Here is a 19508-nt window from a genome sequence, read left to right on the forward strand (position 1 = left end):
AAATGGTCAACTGGTATCTTGCGAATCTTCTGTTTTGATTGGAATCATCGTACAATTGAGTTGTCGTGAAAATTATCACGAAATTGAAACTTTTGTATAAAAATTAAGAAATCAGGTCAATGGAAATCCCAACCAATACGATTTTTCCCAAGTATGTAGGTTATTACTGTTCGTGTTGAATTTTGCAACAAAGAAAGCGAAAGATCCGTGGTTCTAGTCGCTGTCTAGCCAGTCTTGCGGTTTAATTTTTTTACGAATCCTACAGTTGATTAAAATTTAGTTCGAAAGGTTATAGTAATTTTAATATATATTTAGTACGGGGTATAACTTTTATCGTAAACGGTAATCCTGGTTCAATTCTATCCATGGTATTATATTCCATATATTACAAACCGTGTTGACGGTCCAAAGGAATTTATTTGTTGAACTAGAAGATTTTCTCTTTACCACAGATTATTGCGTTTTTGATGAAACAACTAAGAAAGTAAGTGACGCGTGAAAATGTTATGTAGAAAGCGGAAATACAATTCGTTACTATGATTATAAGCTGAATGATGTAGGTTTTGTAAGACGGAGCTAATATACGAAAAATTAAAAGACTAATCAATTGTTTAATTATTAATGGAAAAAAACGTCGAATTATTATAGTTTAAATAAAATAATTATTCTCAAATGTATATTATATAATAATTTTCTGCTCCAACAAATTGATGTTAATTGGAATTATTTTGTCGTCAATGGAAATTATGCTTGGAATTTAACGTTTATTGGAGATTGAAGAACAATTTGTATTCTAACTTACGTTATTATTAACATACATGAATGATACTTTATTAATTGATTTTTGATTAACGCTCGTTGCAAGAATCGATAATTTTGTCTTCAGAAAACCAAGCTTCTATCTAAAATTCAAAAAACAACGATTTTCATGTTAAATACAGATCTGTAAGCAGCAATTCTGTTATATATGAACAATAAATAACGGATGAGGAACTATGTGTAAGTAAAACAAATAATTACTAACGGATAAAAATCAATATGTTGTATTTATCATGTTTATAAGTAATGAGAGCGATTAATATCGCGATTAAATTATATATATATGTATATTTCTTCAAAACTTGTTCCTTTTTTTATACATTTATTTCACGATAGTAATTATGAGACTTAAAGGTCATGTGTATTGATATAACGTATATAACATACAGCGAGCATTAAAAATTTCTCCAGTGTGAATTACTTTTTCATTTTGATCACTATGGATATCGTACATAGAAAGTGTTCATTTTTAATTGCATTTGACTGTAAGTAATACAATTACATTATATTATTTTATATGTAAAAATTATATTTATATATATATATATATATAGTAATAGTATATATTTATTAGTGATTAAACAGGTATAATGTTTGAAAATAATAAGAGATAGAATAGTAATTATCTACAATCTAAACCAATAGTCTAATGCCACGATATATTAGGTGTAACTCTTTACGTCCGAAGACAACCGTTTTAATTAGCGAAGAATACCCGAACCCGACTCTTCGTCGCCTATCGTCGTCTTTTGTCCCTTCGCCGTCCCCCGACGTCTTCCGTCTTTTCTATCACACCACACACTAGTCGTTTCAACAAAACTATTACGGACCGCCCACCCCAGTCCTTTCCGTCACCTATTTATACCCGACATCCCCTCCATCATCTCTCGTCATTTTCCGGCATTCTTTCTGGAAACTTCCCGATGATTCCCGATCACGAATAAAGGCCTCTCCCTACACTTTCAACTCAAGAACGTTCGAGAGATTTCGACGTGGCCACACAAAGGCAACAAGTCCAGACGGTGTAACCTTACAACCTAAAAAAATACTCTTGTCTAACGCAACGGTCTCTTTTCACATCCTCAACCGATGCATTCCTTCATTCCTTTCAACCATTCACACCCATACCATTACACATATGGCAGATGAAGACCCACACAAACATGAAATACTTATATTTACACTTCTCAAATATTCCCCAACCCCACAGTACGCTAAGCTGAATTTTTTAATTTGATATGTTTTCATCTAAAAGTAATTGATGGTAATACTACTGCCCTATGTGACGTAATGATGTTTACAGCAATTTTTGAGTCGTGCACCAATAACGGTACATGCGGTGTGGTAATTAGTTATGTGTAAATTATAATAGGAAAACCGCATGAAATATCACAAAAAGGGTGACACTTGTTCGTAATGATTGTTTTAATAAGCCATACGTATGCAATAGTTGTTTTAACAAAATTCATTACTATATGAAAATATATGACAAATATAGGATTTATTCACTATTTCTTATTCACTTTGGTACATAATTTTGTTTTCGCTTATCCGTTGTTTTCATTACCAAGCGGAAGAGAGCTATGTCCACTTATCTCATATTGTAGTCGAAAGAAGATAAATGTTTCCAGTATGTCACGTCAATACTTCGTAAAAAACGCGAGTGTGTGTATTTATGTATGCACGTAAGAAGTTACACTTTTTTGACGTATAACAAAACAAAATAATAAATAATTAAATTTAAAAAATTATAATATAAACACTCAGTATTATATGTCAATATAAAAAGTATAAAATCATTAGTGTGAATTATGCAGATAGCAAACAAATTTCAAAGACAAAATACTTATTTTAAAAATACAATTTTTAAATAGTTAAAAAAAGCACGTGTTCAAAATTCTTATATCTAGATACGCATTTTCTTAATTACAATTTTTTTTAAGTTATTTTACGTGAGGCAGAATCATTTCTTAAAAATTTACCTGCAAAAAGCACACTCATAAGAATTTCATTTTTATATATATCCGTACATAAAAACAATAATTATATCAAAAATAATCAAAATAAATTTTTTATACTTATTATATATAATTATTTATTATCTGATTGATTATTATTTATATTTATTTATATATTTAATAATAAAGTAAAAATTATTTATAAATAATGTAAACCTAATAATACATAGCTCAGTAAACCTCAATGATACAAAAATACTTTAAAAAAGATCATAAAAATTACTTTTATTACTAATATTCACAAACAATCAATGTTTTTGAAGATATTCAATTATTTAATATCAATCACCTCCGTACGTAATAATTAAAAACATACAAAAAATTGAAGATATTATTCATTCCTTAAAACGGACAATATTTCCATAGATAACAATTAGAGGGGCATAGTATATAGATAAAGGTGAGAATAGGTTACCGATAATTTTTAGCGGAGATTTGGATATCAATTTTAACTCAGAAAATTCTGATGTTCTCATCAACTGTTTACGTGAAGATTTAAATCTTTCAATATATAACGACCAAACAGTTCCTACAATCCGACATGGTACTACAATTGATGCTGTATTTATGCGACATTTAGAAAACGTTTATAGTAGACAATTTGTATCATATATTAGCTATCATAAGTCTCTTGTAACTCACATGCTTATTGAATCACAATTAGACCAACTAATGCATGTGAAGTAATTCATTTTCAACATTTATAAATTGTTTATGTAATAATAATATATTAATAATAGTTTTTGAAGTTATTTTTTATTATGTGAATAATCAACCAAGGGTTTTATGCCATAAGAGTTTTCCCTGACGAGCCAGTAAAGTATTATACTTTGTTATACACAAAGCATTGGCTCAATCAAGTGTTTTATTTCGTTTTTTAAATAAACTCTTTTTCTTCCTCGTCATATCTTATCACAATCGCTAGATGACTTCATGTTGGAGAAATTTGCGCACGATACAATGATAAATAGATTAAATTATACTTATTAATTAAACCTTTATCAATTGTATTTAATATTTTAATTTTATTATTTTATCGTCTTTTCTACAAACGTTGAAATGAAACGTTGAATTCACACGCGGGATACAATTTTCGGAGTTATTTTTGAGGTTATTGAGGTTATTTGTTTTGTTATGCCAAATAAGTATAACTTCTTACGTGCGTGCATAAGTACACACACCCGTGTTAAATCTAATATAGATATCTAGTTTATCACCGAAGAATATTCATGTGTCAATTACGTCGCAGAGTATGTAAATAAAACCAACCGTGGTATTAGCAACCTACAACGTCATTTTCATCGTAAGAAATTACACGATAATTATGTCCTTTATGTTGTGTGTGAATATGAATTAGCTAAAAAGGTCAAATGAACGGTCCGGGATAGTTTGTTCGTTGTTTAAACAAACTTCGATTAGATGTATATTCTCTCTTGCTTCTACTTTTTACATTATCGAAAACTTCTTCCGCTATCGATAGCCCCTCTTCTCCACGCACCACGTATATCTAAAGAACGTTGGACTATATCCATATCCCATTGATATTCGTTTGACGACAGTTTATTCGCAAAAGTTAGTGCAGTTTCGAGTACGGAAAATATAATATAGAAGTGATCACATCTCTTAAGTAAAATAAATATCGAAGTAATAGTGCTTTTACGCGTAAAAAATGTCCACTGATAGAAGAAAAAATCGTTTATTATTTGATTATGATATTGAAGATATAGAAAATATGAAGACAATATTTGAATTTCAAGTTAAAATTTCTGTTGATGTTGAACAATATAAATCTCCTGAATTTGTATTACAAGGCACTGATTTACAGTGTTGTGTAAAATTAAAAAAGAAAAATACATATTATATAACTTTTTCTTTACACATTCAAGACGATTTCAACAATTTCTGTGATAAGAAACCACGGTTTGAAGAAATTTTATGGTTTAATGTAGAGCACAATTACAATGTAAGTGTAACAATTAATGAAGAAAATCCAACATTACCCTTGTACTTTACAAGTGAATGTATGATTTATATTTGTAAAGTAACTGTCTCGTATAGAATAAAAAATGACGAAATTATAAGTGACGAAAATTTAACAATGCGCTCTAATCTGCAAAACATTTACGAGGACGAAGAATTTACGGACGTGATAATAAATGTCGAGGGAGAAGAATTTTCTGCCCATAAAGCGTTACTTGTTAGAAATCCTGTATTCGCAGCAGTGTTACGAAATGATATGCGAGAAAGTAAGGAAAATATCATTTATATCAAGGAAATGGATCCAGCAGTATTTCAGATCATATTGAGATATCTTTATCTTGGTAACACTGGCAAAATTAATTTTAAAAAACTTGGAGAAGATTTTCTTATAAATTTAATAGTAGCAACGGATATGTATCAAATGAAATATTTGAATACGGAATTAATCAATATAGCAATAAGGTATATTAACCTGAACAATGTTATTAAACTTTTCATACTCGCTAATAGATTTAACATTCCGGAAATAAAACAAAAAAGTATGCTCTATATAAGAAATCATCGTAAGGAAATTTTTGACTCCTTACCATTTCAAGAACTAATAAAAGAGAATCAAAAATTGACAGGAGAACTCCTTTCATACATCATGGAAAATGGTTTCCCATAATACGATCAGTTTATCATTTATTACTCTTTAATATGTTTGATTTCGTATCTAATGTAATCGCATTGAAGTTTGCTATAAAAAATAACAAACTATTATTTATTTATTTATTTAATTATATTTTATTGACCCTAGAACCTAAGCTTCCTAAAGGCCATTAATTACAGTTTAATAGAATGTATAAATGAAACAAAACTGAAAACAAAATTATGTAATTATTATTAAACTTATAAGTTAATAATAATAAGATAAGATCATCTGAGTGGAAGAGATGTTTGCAACTCAAATCTGATTGTAGTGAGCTTCAACTACGAACGTACAATAAAGTGTTAGCGTAACATAGCGTAATGCATACTGTCCCTCTCCAATCTAATCATCCCCCCTCTATCCTCTATCGTCATTTCTAATCGGTATTCTTTCCTTAACCCCTTCTCTTTCGTTGGAATCCCAACTTTGCGTCATCGCGAATAACAATTAATCATATGACAACTTTGTTATTTGTTACGTTCGGTATTTGTACCTGCTCAACATACATACTCTCTTGTTCACTCATACTCACACTATAAAAACACTACAAAAAGAAAAAAGAACATTTTCTGTAGTTTTTGTTCTTGCACAAATATAAGTATATATATTATGAATTTCTCCCAAAACTGTGAGACAGTTTTGTATAGTATAATATTTTAATCAAAATATTATGATACAGATATTTATAATTACAGGAGGAAAGAAACAATAAATAACAGCCTTGATCGTTCTTTTTTTATCTATGACTCATTGTCTATCTGCTTCTCTTCTTATCTGCATTTCTACATTTTTCTATTCTTCACTTATCATTTAACAAATCATTCGCACACATACGCTCATATCAATCCTTTCTCTCTCTCTCTCTCTCTCTCTCTCTCTCTCTCTCTCATACATTCACGTTCGTTCGTCTCATTTTCGTTGACATTTTTTTCACGCCACAGTAACATTCGTTGTATAAAAAAAAAACATCATCTGCAGATAATTATTCCACGTGAAATATGTCTAATTCAATGTGAGTAAAAATTATTATCAATTATTTTTCTATTATTATATAAAATTGTTAAAAACTGATTTTGAAATACTATATTATTTTGATAATTTATAGAAAGTATTCAACTTCACACAACAATTGCTTGACGGCGCCATCGTCATCGGCTGATGCAATCATCGATGAACCGAATACCGCCAGCAAATTACCTCGTATTCTTACGAGAAGATATCCCCTTGCTCAAAGTTATAAAATGTATCTAGAAGTGGGAATCTGCGTGTCTCACTATTCCTCAATTCATCTAATATTGGGTAATAATGAAGGTATTGAAATCATTTTCGATATGCATACATGGATAGATTTGATACGTAAAAGATATATAATTGATAAAATGAGAATTGACCAATCGGTCGATATTGGCAATATGATAACTGTCAAATGTGTCACATACAACAAAATTCAATTGTTAACATTTGTTAGTGATTCATCATTAATATACATGCCTAGAGAAACGATGCATCAAATGAGTAATTACGAATGCTGCGTCAATAGCACGTATTTATATTTAACGGAAAATCTTGACATAGTTCAAGCAAAATATAATGAATTTGCTGAAATTTTAAAGCAATTTAGCCATGGTAAGCAATCGATATATATTAATTACAGTAAAATAATTATGGCATACAATAAATTCGATAAAAGTTCAATTATCGATTGCGAATTAGCAGTCATATGTAGCAAACAAATGATGTTAGAAAATTAGAAATATTTTAATATTATTTATTGCGGAGACGAGACATTTTCTTGCTAATGGTACCCGGTTACCAGGCTGCATTAACATTTTTTTTTCATCAGAACTGAAGTCGTTCATTTTCATTAAAAACCGCTTTAAATGCCTTGACGATCAATTAACAACTGCGTGATATCATGACAATGACCGTTAATTACGACATATGAAAAACGAGATATCTCGTCGTTCGTCCGTATTGTGTTAATCAACATTTTGCACGAATTTTTATAAAAATATAATTTATTGGAAATATATATACTATTTATAAAAATATTCGATTAATAAGGACATATTAAATAAGGAATAAATATTATACATTTATAAAACATCATTTTTAATATCCAATTGATGAAATATAATTTGAAGGAGTTAATATTAGAAGAATAGTATTTAGCATCGTAATGCCAGTTACAAAATACTAACGTTTCAATAAATGGACAACGTATTAATTTGTTGATGTTAATTTTAATGCTGAAAATTCTGATGTACTCATCAACTTTTTATGTAAAGATTTAATGCTTTCAATAAATAATGACAGAACAGTTTCTACAATCCGATATAGTACCTCAATTGATGCTATATTTATACGACATTTAGAAAACGTTTATTGTAGACAATTTGTATCATATTTTTGCTATTATAAGTCTCTTGTAACTCACATGCTTATTGAATCACAATCAGACCAACTAATGCATGTGAAGTAATTAATTTTCAACATTTATAAGATGTATATATATTAATAATATAGTAATAAAAGTTTTTGAAGTTATTTTTAATTATGTGAATAATTAACCAGAGTTTTTATGCCATAAGAGTTTACGCTGACAAGCCAGTAAAGTATTATACTTTGTATAGGCTCTCAACCAAGTGTTTTATTTCTTATTTCTTATTTCTTATTTTAATTAAACCCTTCTTCTTCCTCATGTGCATAAATAAATAATTTAGATTATACTTATGAATTATACCTTTATCAATTGTATTTAATATCTTAATTTTATTATTTTATCGTCTTTTTTACAAATGTAGAATATATTCAGACGCGGGATAAAATGTTTGGAGTTATTTTTGAAGTTATTTTTGAATTTATTGAAGTTATATTTGTTTTTGTACGTCAAAGAAGTGTATCTTTCTACGTACGTACATAAGTACACACACTAGTTTTTTTAATTTCAGGCACTGTGAAGTTCGTTATCACTGCAGCAGTGGGAAGACTTTTTTGTGGAGCCTTGGAAGATTCGGAATAACTCGTTGAATTTTCAATATTTTGGTCCAAAAATTTTATCATGTATGTATTTATTGTAAATCCACAAATATATCCTTAAAACATTTCATGCATTAGTTTTCTCTACAAAAATTCCCAAAAATCATCTTTTTTCGTCACGCGGTCACACTAATGGTGCCCCTTAACACAGATTTTTTTGTAGTATATCCTTTCATAATGCTAAGGTCCTTTAACATACCTTTTTGTATATTTTCGATCAACTTGTTATAACATCAACTGATTACGATGGCTAGTAATATTTTCACAATTTTTCATCCGTACAAAAATTAACATTTATATATTATTAATTATTTCACAATACGTTAAGCTTGACAACTACTTTTTTTCTTCTTTTTCTTGTTTTTCTTCTTGGATGAACAAATGCAGTAGTCATTTTTAATATACTTGTGCATTTAATAATAATTATTATTATATTTTCTGGTTGATCTTGGCTTTATATTAATATAATAATTATTTCTATTTTATTGCTATAATACACACTTCGTTAATTTATTTTATATTTTCTTCTTTCTCTCTATTCGTGTGAAAATTATTATCTACTTTATTTGTTTTTCTTTTTTTTACGTGTTTTCATTGATCTCTCATTTTTCTTAATTTTATGTGTGAATAATTTTTTTCTGTTTTTGTACGCATAATAAAATATATAATAAAATAATAAACTTATACTATTATATGTGATAATTTATTATTGCACTATTGTTATATGTGCTCATAATTATGAAAGTGGTCTAAGTCATATGTTTCTTGTTTCGAGATATTTAAAGGATTACATTTAAACATTAAATGATTTCTATATTGTACGATCGGAATCGATTAAAACCAAAAATCGATTATAACTAAAAAACGAGATTTATTGTGCGCGCACTAATCGATAGAGAGTTACTAGTAACTAGCGTCCATAACCCCCACCACTCGACCTTCGAGTGAGTTCACCCTGCAGGGCCCATTAAAAAAGACAGACAGTCTATTCCTTCGCTGAACGCATACGAGAATACTTGGTGACAACGAGCGAGAGGAGTATTAGAAGGACAGAGAATTCATCTGTTAAGACGAACACTTCTTACAGATATTATATCGACGGTGGTGGATCGCAGAGGCAATAATTAAGGTGATATTTATATAATCACGATAACCGAGACGTAGAGACGACAATCAACGGTGAGAGATATAATTTCTATTTCTTTCAACGAGATTACCCATCCGGGTTAATCGTGACGAGGAGCAGATCACGGACATAGTCCGTGATCCATCGTCGTCCATTATATTTGATACCAACCAGGGTTTTTTGCCGCAAGGCTTTTTCCCTAACGAGCCAATAAAGCATTGCACTTATTGGCTCAACCAAGTGTTTTATTTTATTTTAATTCACCTTTTCACCCTTCTCATAATTAGCTTAATCCAATCGCTGGAGGACTCCGTGTTGGAGGATTTTTGGCAAATACATTTTGGTGCCTCCTGTGAGGTGTGAATTTCTGATTCCTGGTTTGAGTGAAGCTGCGTATTCGAAATCGCCACTGAGAAAATCTTGTTCCTGAACATATACGCTGCCACGTCGAGCTAGTCATCACAAAGGATTCGGATAGGAGATAAGTAGATTGCATCATTTGTGCGTACACTTATGCGTATCCACTTTAAACATTATTAAATATTCTATATGAAATTGCGTCTTCGAACCCCGTAGAAGTTCGTAATTTTTAATATAAATTTCATTATTTTCTCTCATCTTTCTTACTAAATTGTTATATTAAAATCGGAAACGACTAGTCGATTCCATTTCAAAATTTAACCAAAGTAACGTATATTAGTAGAATTTGAAAACCGCTTTGTTCTCGGACAAAGGGCGATAACAGTTTCGCAATACATTTCTTCAAACATAAGACTAGGCAACAAAGAAATCGTGACGTCAGTAGGACCGATAGATAAGGGACCACCCTCTACCAATTCACAGCTCAGGACCGTAACCGCGTGATCGGAAACCCGACGCATTATAATAAAAATTTATATTATAAATCTTCACATTCAACATAATTTATATTAATCCGTCTTCGAAAAATAAGATAATTAACGTCGATACAAAATGGAATCGGTAAAACGTCTCAGACGGGAACGAAAGATTTTGAATGGTCGATTAACTTATTTAGAAAACTTAGTCTGGGAAGGGAATTCAGAGACGGACGAACTAGTAGATAGCTATGAACGTATTACTTATTCTGAACTCGTCCGATTCGATTAACGCATATAATTCCCTTAATTGGTTGTTTGCCTGACAAAATTAGTATCATTACCCGAGTATACGTGCCATGGAATCGCTCTTCGCCCCGTAAAACGTCGAAAGGCGGCGAAAAACGCGTCTGTTGTCGAGTCGCTAACTAACTTGATATGCACGGCCTTTATGCACATGCAGACGAATATGCACCCGTATACTTTGACGCGACCCTTGTTACGGTGTTTCTTTTCTTTCGCGTAGAGTGGACCAAAGAAATCCACTCCAGTGTGGGAAAACGCGATGGTTTCTTGGACTCGAGATCTCGGTAGATCGCCCATTTTGTATTGTATGCCAGACGCACAGAATCGAATGCAACGTACGCATTGACGTACGATTTTTCGCACTTGATTCTTGCCGTCCAAAAGTCAAAATCGTTGTCGTATAACGTAGAGAATAGTTTTTATGCCGGCGTGAAAATTTTGTTCATGGAATTTCCGAATGAGGAGATCGGTCACGTGGTGATGCGATGGTAATAATATTGGACATTTCTCCTGGAAAGGTAAGTTCGTATTCCTTAATCGGCCTCCTACTCGAATCAAGCCTGTTTCATCGATAATTGGGTTTAGCGCGGCGAGTCTTGCACTTTTTGCTCCCCCCGATTCAGTCAATCTCTCTTTTTCGGCGCGAAATTGTTCGTCTTGTATGAGTCTGAGTACGTGTCGTTCCGTATCTATTATTTCCGCGATCGAAATTTCTCCCCGATATGAATTGGTTTTGATCCATCTTCTACATCGAGCTGTGATTCTTAATAATCGCGTGTAATTAGAGAATCGCCGAAATACGCTCTCCGTTTCGATCCGCGTCATCAATACTGGAATTCTTTTAAGTTCGGGTAGTTCGGCTGTCTCTGTTTCGGTCTGAATTGGCCATTCAAATTCCGGTCGGCGAAGCCAAAAAGGGCCGTGAAACAACAAATCGTTTTTTATGAATTCGCATGGAAGTTGTCCGCGGGATAGTGCGTCCGCGGGATTGTTTTCCGTTCGTACGTGCCGCCACGTGATCCCTACACAAATTTCTTGGATTTCGCGTACGCGATTCGCCGTGAATTGTTTTAACGTGTTGGGATCCTTTTTTAACCAATCTAATACAATCATGGAATCGGACCAAAATATTACCTTGTCAGGTCTTATTCCGCAAGATGTCCGTATCTCTCTATACAGTCGAGCAAGCGTTAATGCTCCACGCAGTTCTAGTCGCGGTATGGTCGTGTCCTTGAGTGGAGCCACGCGGCTCATCGCGCAGAACAATCGTACATGTACGTTACCGACTTGATCTCGCGATCTTACGTATAAACTACCACCGTAACCTGCCTGACTCGCATAGCAAAATCCGTGAATTTGTATTTCATTGTGATTATGAATGATCAAACGTCTTTCAATCGTCAAATTGTCAATTAATTTTAATTGTTCCACGAACCTTGTCCACGAGGAATGCAATGCACTAGGTACCGATTCGTCCCAATCGACCTTGGTTTTCCAGCAATCTTGTATCGAGATTTTGGCTGTCAATATAATGGGTCCTAATAATCCACGTTGATCATAGATTTTCGCGATTTTCGACAGAATCCGACGTTTCGTAATATTTTCACGCAGGTCTATCGGTGCAACTGAATAAATCAAGTGATCATAATGTGCATTCCATGAAATTCCGAGTGTTTTTAGGATCGATGTTTCTCCGGAGAAGAATTCGATGTTAACGTTTTTTGTATCTAATTTATCGAGAATCGGCCGATAATTGGAAGCCCATTGCCGCATATTGAAACCGCCTCGTTTTAATATCTCGATGGTCTGGTCTCGTATTCTCCCGAGTGTCTCGACATCATCGGTTCCCGTGATGAGATCGTCGACGTACAAATCTCGGTTTAGAATCTCGGCTCCGAGGGGGTAATTGACGCCTTCATCTTTCGCTAGTTGCTTTATGGTCCGAATGGCGAGAAAGGGTGCTGACGCTATACCGAATGTAACCGTTTTAAGCTCGAACGTACGAATTCGATCCTTATGTATCCAAAATATACGTTGATATTGCCGATCGTCCGGATGTATCCATATCTGTCGATACATTTTCTCTATATCCGCGGTTAACACGTATCGATATGTACGAAATCTTAGTAGATGTTCTACCAATGTGTCCTGTATCGTAGGCCCGACTAACAATGTATTATTAAGGGAAATGCCCTTACTATTCTTTGCAGAAGCGTCGAATACGACTCGAATCTTTGTCGTCGTACTGGTTGATTTAATAACGGCGTGGTGGGGGAGATAACAGCCGCTCGTCGGGTCGTGCTCGACAAGCGACATGTGTCCTAATGTTAAATATTCCTGCATGGTACGCTCGTACTCTTTCCGAAGTTCGGGGTTCGCGTTCAACTTCTTCCAAAGGTTATGGAAGCGGCGTAAAGCTATATGATATAGATCGCTGTAGTCGTGTCCTTCTTCGCGGAAAGGTAAACGCGCTATATATCGTCCCGTTTCGTCGCGTTTTGTATTTTGAATGTAATGGGTTTCGCATTCTACCTCCCTTGTCCCTTCCGTTCGCGTCACGATCGCGTCTTCGATTAACCAAAACCTTTCTAATTGGTCCCTCAACTCTGCTGTCGCGAACAGCGCGGTTTTTCCCTCGGTTCTTCCGAGTCGATTCCGCCGACGACTACCCAACCTAACTGCGTCTTTTGAAGTATTAGATCGCCGCGGGCGCGCGACAAACGAAATTGCCCAACTGACATGAGGGATAACGTGGCTCCGGAACCTATCAAAATATCCACTGGTCGCGGTAAGTGAAACTGAGGATCTGCTAATTTTCGATCGATTGGAATCTTAATAAGTTCGCGAGGAAAGACTTCGCTTGGAACTTGGTCGGCTATCTTGGGTACGATGAGCAACGAAAGGTTCCGTTTTAATCGATTATCTAGGGATTGAATAGTTATCTCGATAATACCCGTCGATCGAGTTCGCGTGTCATTAATGGCATTGATGGGAATTGAATACGTTCTAAACGGTAAACGTAATTCTTTCGCGACTTCTTCGGTTATAAAGTGCGACGCTGCGCAGGTGTCCAATAGTGCGCGGCACTGCTTATAAGTTCCGTCCCCCCTTCTCACGCGACGCATCGCGCTCATGAGTAATTAAGGCGGTGTACTTCGCGGGTTAGCGTGAAAAATTGGCGTAAGTCATAATGGTTTAGAATCGGTTTGAGACGTGGTCGCGATAGCTTCCTGTTTTGGAGACGGGCTTTCATATTTTTCCGCGTGGTTATTCGTATTAGTCCGATGTAATGATGTATGATGCGGTCTGCGGCAAATCTGACAACGTGGACCTTGACAGTTTTCTACATATCTTCTTAAACAATTAGGACATAATTTCCAAGATTTTACTACCGTCCATCGCTCGAGCGGTGTCATGCGTCCGTATCGACTACAACGAAATATTGCGTGAGAATTTCTTTTGCAAAAAGGCTCGGTTCGTTTACGTTTTTCGCGGGGCTCGTCTTTAATATCCGTAGTTATCTTCTGTGATGCACTGTATCGGTGGTCTATCTCTTTTAAAAATTTGTAAAGTTCCTTACGGGTAGGATAATCGACCGAATTGAGTTGTCGATCCCATTCTTCCCGAGCGCTAGGAGGTAAAAGGCGCTCGATGATGCGCACTTGTAGGGCATGAGGCTCGTTAAATGAATCAATCATATTGAGATATGCCTCCGTATCTCTTATGAGTTTCCGAATCCCTCTTGCCGAATTGTCCGCGGAACGTGTTAAATCTAGAATCGCGTCGAAAAGTCTTGCCAGAAGTACGCGTTTTCTATCATATTTTTCTAGTAATGTTTCTCACGCGAGTTTGTAATTCGACCCGTTCACGGAATATAGTTTAATCACTTCGAGTGCACAGCCATGCAATGCATCTGGAAGATACGCGTGTTTTTCTAAATCGGATATGTCGGTCCGCGCGTCTATCAGAGCTAAAAAATCTCTCTTAAATTCCAACCATTCTTCTAGCTTTCCATCGAATCTAGGTATCTCGATACGTTTTAATTTAATTTGCCGTTCGGTCGTACTAGTCTGGTTTGAAATTATGCTGCTATCGTTCGCGATGTTAGCCGCGTATGTTCTCTTTTTTTTAATTTTAGATCCGATTGAATGATATCGGTTAAAAAGATCCTCTAAATCGTTAAATTCCTCGTCCTCTTCAGGGCCGAAGTCTATACACTCTCGATGCGATCGTTCGTATTCGTCTATTTGTTTAGTAAGACGTTCATAGCGAGCTACTAGTTCGTCCGTCTCTGAATTCCCTTCCCAGACTAAGTTTTCTAAATAAGTTAATCGACCATTCAAAATCTTTCGTTCCCGTCTGAGACGTTTTACCGATTCCATTTTGTATCGACGTTAATTATCTTATTTTTCGAAGACGGATTAATATAAATTATGTTGAATGTGAAGATTTATAATATAAATTTTTATTATAATGCGTCGGGTTTCCGATCACGCGGTTACGGTCCTGAGCTGTGAATTGGTAAAGGGTGGTCCCTTATCTATCGGTCCTACTGACGTCACGATTTCTTTGTTGCCTAGTCTTATGTTTGAAGAAATGTATTGCGAAACTGTTATCGCCCTTTGTCCGAGAACAAAGCGGTTTTCAAATTCTACTAATATACGTTACTTTGGTTAAATTTTGAAATGGAATCGACTAGTCGTTTCCGATTTTAATATAACAATTTAGTAAGAAAGATGAGAGAAAATAATGAAATTTATATTAAAAATTACGAACTTCTACGGGGTTCGAAGACGCAATTTCATATAGAATATTTAATAATGTTTAAAGTGGATACGCATAAGTGTACGCACAAATGATGCAATCTACTTATCTCCTATCCGAATCCTTTGTGATGACTAGCTCGACGTGGCAGCGTATATGTTCAGGAACAAGATTTTCTCAGTGGCGATTTCGAATACGCAGCTTCACTCAAACCAGGAATCAGAAATTCACACCTCACAGGAGGCACCAAAATGTATTTGCCAAAAATCCTCCAACACGGAGTCCTCCAGCGATTGGATTAAGCTAATTATGAGAAGGGTGAAAAGGTGAATTAAAATAAAATAAAACACTTGGTTGAGCCAATAAGTGCAATGCTTTATTGGCTCGTTAGGGAAAAAGCCTTGCGGCAAAAAACCCTGGTTGGTATCAAATATAATGGACGACGATGGATCACGGACTATGTCCGTGATCTGCTCCTCGTCACGATTAACCCGGATGGGTAATCTCGTTGAAAGAAATAGAAATTATATCTCTCACCGTTGATTGTCGTCTCTACGTCTCGGTTATCGTGATTATATAAATATCACCTTAATTATTGCCTCTGCGATCCACCACCGTCGCACTGTAAGAAGTGTTCGTCTTAACAGATGAATTCTCTGTCCTTCTAATACTCCTCTCGCTCGTTGTCACCAAGTATTCTCGTATGCGTTCAGCGAAGGAACTGTCTTTTTTAATGGGCCCTGCAGGGTGAACTCACTCGAAGGTCGAGTGGTGGGGGTTATGGACGCTAGTTACTAGTAACTCTCTATCGATTAGTGCGCGCACAATAAATCTCGTTTTTTAGTTATAATCGATTTTTGGTTTTAATCGATTCCGATCGTACAATATAGAAATCATTTAATGTTTAAATGTAATCCTTTAAATATCTCGAAACAAGAAACATATGACTTAGACCACTTTCATAATTATGATCACATATAACAATAGTGCAATAATAAATTATCACATATAATAGTATAAGTTTATTATTTTATTATATATTTATTATGCGTACAAAAACAGAAAAAAATTATTCACACATAAAATTAAGAAAAATGAGAGATCAATGAAAACACGTAAAAAAAAAAACAAATAAAGTAGATAATAATTTTCACACGAATAGAGAGAAAGAAGAAAATATAAAATAAATTAACGAAGTGTATTATAGCAGTAAAATAGAAATAATTATTATATTAATATAAAGCAAAGATCAACCAGAAAATATAATAATTATTATTATTATATGCACAAGTATATTAAAAATGACTACTGCATTTGTTCATCCAAGAAGAAAAACAAGAAAAAGAAGAAAAAAAGTAGTTGTCAAGCTTAACGTATTGTGAAATAATTAATAATATATAAATGTTAATTTTTGTACGGATGAAAAATTGTGAAAATATTACTAGCCATCGTAATCAGTTGATGTTATAACAAGTTGATCGAAAATATACAAAAAGGTATGTTAAAGGACCTTAGCAATATGAAAGGATATACTACAAAAAAATCTGTGTTAAGGGGCACCATTAGTGTGACCGCGTGACGAAAAAAGATGATTTTTGGGAATTTTTGTAGAGAAAACTAATGCATGAAATGTTTTAAGGATATATTTGTGGATTTACAATAAATACATACATGATAAAATTTTTGGACCAAAATATTGAAAATTCAGCGAGTTATTCCGAATCTTCCAAGGCTCCACAAAAAAGTCTTCCCACTGCTGCAGTGATAACGACCTTCACAGTGCCTGAAATCAAAAAAACTAGTGTGTGTACTTATGTACGCACGTAGAAAGATATACTTCTTTGACGTACAAAAACAAATATAACTTCAATAAATTCAAAAATAACTTCAAAAATAACTCCAAACATTTTATCCCGCGTCTGAATATATTCTACATTTGTAAAAAAGACGATAAAATAATAAAATTAAGATATTAAATACAATTGATAAAGGTATAATTCATAAGTATAATCTAATTTATTTATTTATGCACATGAGGAAGAAGAAGGGTTTAATTAAAATAAGAATCAAGAAATAAGAAATGAAACACTTGGTTGAGAGCCTATACAAAGTATAATACTTTACTGGCTCGTCAGCGTAAACTCTTATGGCATAAAAACTCTGGTTAATTATTCACATAATTAAAAATAACTTCAAAAACTTTTATTACTATATTATTAATATATACATCTTATAAATGTTGAAAATTAATTACTTCACATGCATTAGTTGGTCTGATTGTGATTCAATAAGCATGTGAGTTACAAGAGACTTATAATAGCAAAAATATGATACAAATTGTCTACAATAAACGTTTTCTAAATGTCGTATAAATATAGCATCAATTGAGGTACCATATCGGATTGTAGAAACTGTTCTGTCATTATTTATTGAAAGCATTAAATCTTTACATAAAAAGTTGATGAATACATCAGAATTTTCAGCATTAAAATTAACATCAACAAATTAATACGTTGTCCATTTGTTGAAACGTTAGTATTTTGTAACTGGCATTACGATGCTAAATACTATTCTTCTAATATTAACTCCTTCAAATTATATTTCATCAATTGGATATTAAAAATGATGTTTTATAAATGTATAATATTTATTCCTTATTTAATATGTCTTTATTAATCGAATATTTTTATAAATAGTATATATATTTCCAATAAATTATATTTTTATAAAAATTCGTGCAAAATGTTGATTAACACAATACGGACGAACGACGAGATATCTCGTTTTTCATATGTCGTAATTAACGGTCATTGTCATGATATCACGCAGTTGTTAATTGATCGTCAAGGCATTTAAAGCGGTTTTTAATGAAAATGAACGACTTCAGTTCTGATGAAAAAAAAAAAAATGTTAATGCAGCCTGGTAACCGGGTACCATTAGCAAGAAAATGTCTCGTCTCCGCAATAAATAATATTAAAATATTTCTAATTTTCTAACATCATTTGTTTGCTACATATGACTGCTAATTCGCAATCGATAATTGAACTTTTATCGAATTTATTGTATGCCATAATTATTTTACTGTAATTAATATATATCGATTGCTTACCATGGCTAAATTGCTTTAAAATTTCAGCGAATTCATTATATTTTGCTTGAACTATGTCAAGATTTTCCGTTAAATATAAATATGTGCTATTGACGCAGCATTCGTAATTACTCATTTGATGCATCGTTTCTCTAGGCATGTATATTAATGATGAATCACTAACAAATGTTAACAATTGAATTTTGTTGTATGTGACACATTTGACAGTTATCATATTGCCAATATCGACCGATTGGTCAATTCTCATTTTATCAATTATATATCTTTTACGTATCAAATCTATCCATGTATGCATATCGAAAATGATTTCAATACCTTCATTATTACCCAATATTAGATGAATTGAGGAATAGTGAGACACGCAGATTCCCACTTCTAGATACATTTTATAACTTTGAGCAAGGGGATATCTTCTCGTAAGAATACGAGGTAATTTGCTGGCGGTATTCGGTGCATCGATGATTGCATCAGCCGATGACGATGGCGCCGTCAAGCAATTGTTGTGTGAAGTTGAATACCTTCTATAAATTATCAAAATAATATAGTATTCCAAAATCAGTTTTTAACAATTTTATATAATAATAGAAAAATAATTGATAATAATTTTTACTCACATTGAATTAGACATATTTCACGTGGAATAATTATCTGCAGATGATGGTTTTTTTTTATACAACGAATGTTACTGTGGCGTGAAAAAAATGTCAACGAAAATGAGACGAACGAACGTGAATGTATGAGAGAGAGAGAGAGAGAAAGGATTGATATGAGCGTATGTGTGCGAATGATTTGTTAAATGATAAGTGAAGAATAGAAAAA

The 19508-nt window shown here is 33.3% G+C and overlaps 3 protein-coding genes and 1 long non-coding RNA gene across 4 annotated transcripts; 1 reads left to right on the forward strand and 3 right to left on the reverse strand.

The window, feature by feature from the left end:
• The first annotated feature begins 4569 nt into the window (after nt 1–4569).
• On the forward strand, nt 4570–5484 carry LOC122521642 (speckle-type POZ protein B-like). The gene is made up of 4 exons (XM_043642480.1): nt 4570–4663; nt 4724–5158; nt 5219–5279; nt 5328–5484. The coding sequence occupies exons 1-4, from the start codon at nt 4570–4572 to the stop codon at nt 5482–5484; spliced, it is 747 nt and encodes a 248-aa protein (XP_043498415.1).
• Nucleotides 5485–11199: 5715 nt separating this feature from the next.
• Nucleotides 11200–13158, reverse strand: LOC122521643. The gene has a single exon (XM_043642482.1). The coding sequence runs from the start codon at nt 13156–13158 to the stop codon at nt 11200–11202; it is 1959 nt and encodes a 652-aa protein (XP_043498417.1).
• A 1496-nt stretch (nt 13159–14654) lies between these two features.
• Nucleotides 14655–15197, reverse strand: LOC122521644. Its single transcript, XM_043642483.1, has one exon. The coding sequence runs from the start codon at nt 15195–15197 to the stop codon at nt 14655–14657; it is 543 nt and encodes a 180-aa protein (XP_043498418.1).
• Nucleotides 15198–17206: 2009 nt separating this feature from the next.
• On the reverse strand, nt 17207–19199 carry LOC122521657. Its single transcript, XR_006304816.1, has 2 exons — nt 19005–19199; nt 17207–17362 (listed from the first exon to the last, which is right to left on the reverse strand). It is a non-coding gene; the product is annotated as an uncharacterized LOC122521657 (long non-coding RNA).
• Nucleotides 19200–19508: the final 309 nt, after the last annotated feature.

This window comes from Polistes fuscatus, unplaced genomic scaffold, assembly GCF_010416935.1.
Source record: "Polistes fuscatus isolate 324 unplaced genomic scaffold, CU_Pfus_HIC Scaffold45, whole genome shotgun sequence".
In the NCBI taxonomy this organism is placed as follows: domain Eukaryota; kingdom Metazoa; phylum Arthropoda; class Insecta; order Hymenoptera; family Vespidae; genus Polistes; species Polistes fuscatus.

Bases quoted from the DNA above. Each gene is read 5' to 3' on its own strand.
- LOC122521644 (XM_043642483.1), bottom strand. From the start codon at position 15,197: ATGGAATCGGTAAAACGTCTCAGACGGGAACGAAAGATTTTGAATGGT.
- LOC122521642 (XM_043642480.1), top strand. From the start codon at position 4,570: ATGAAGACAATATTTGAATTTCAAGTTAAAATTTCTGTTGATGTTGAA. The intron at 4,664-4,723 runs GTTGTGTAAAAT...TACACATTCAAG, and splicing joins ACAAGGCACTGATTTACAGT to ACGATTTCAACAATTTCTGT. The intron at 5,159-5,218 runs GTAACACTGGCA...TAAATTTAATAG, and splicing joins ATTGAGATATCTTTATCTTG to TAGCAACGGATATGTATCAA.
- LOC122521643 (XM_043642482.1), bottom strand. From the start codon at position 13,158: ATGCAGGAATATTTAACATTAGGACACATGTCGCTTGTCGAGCACGAC.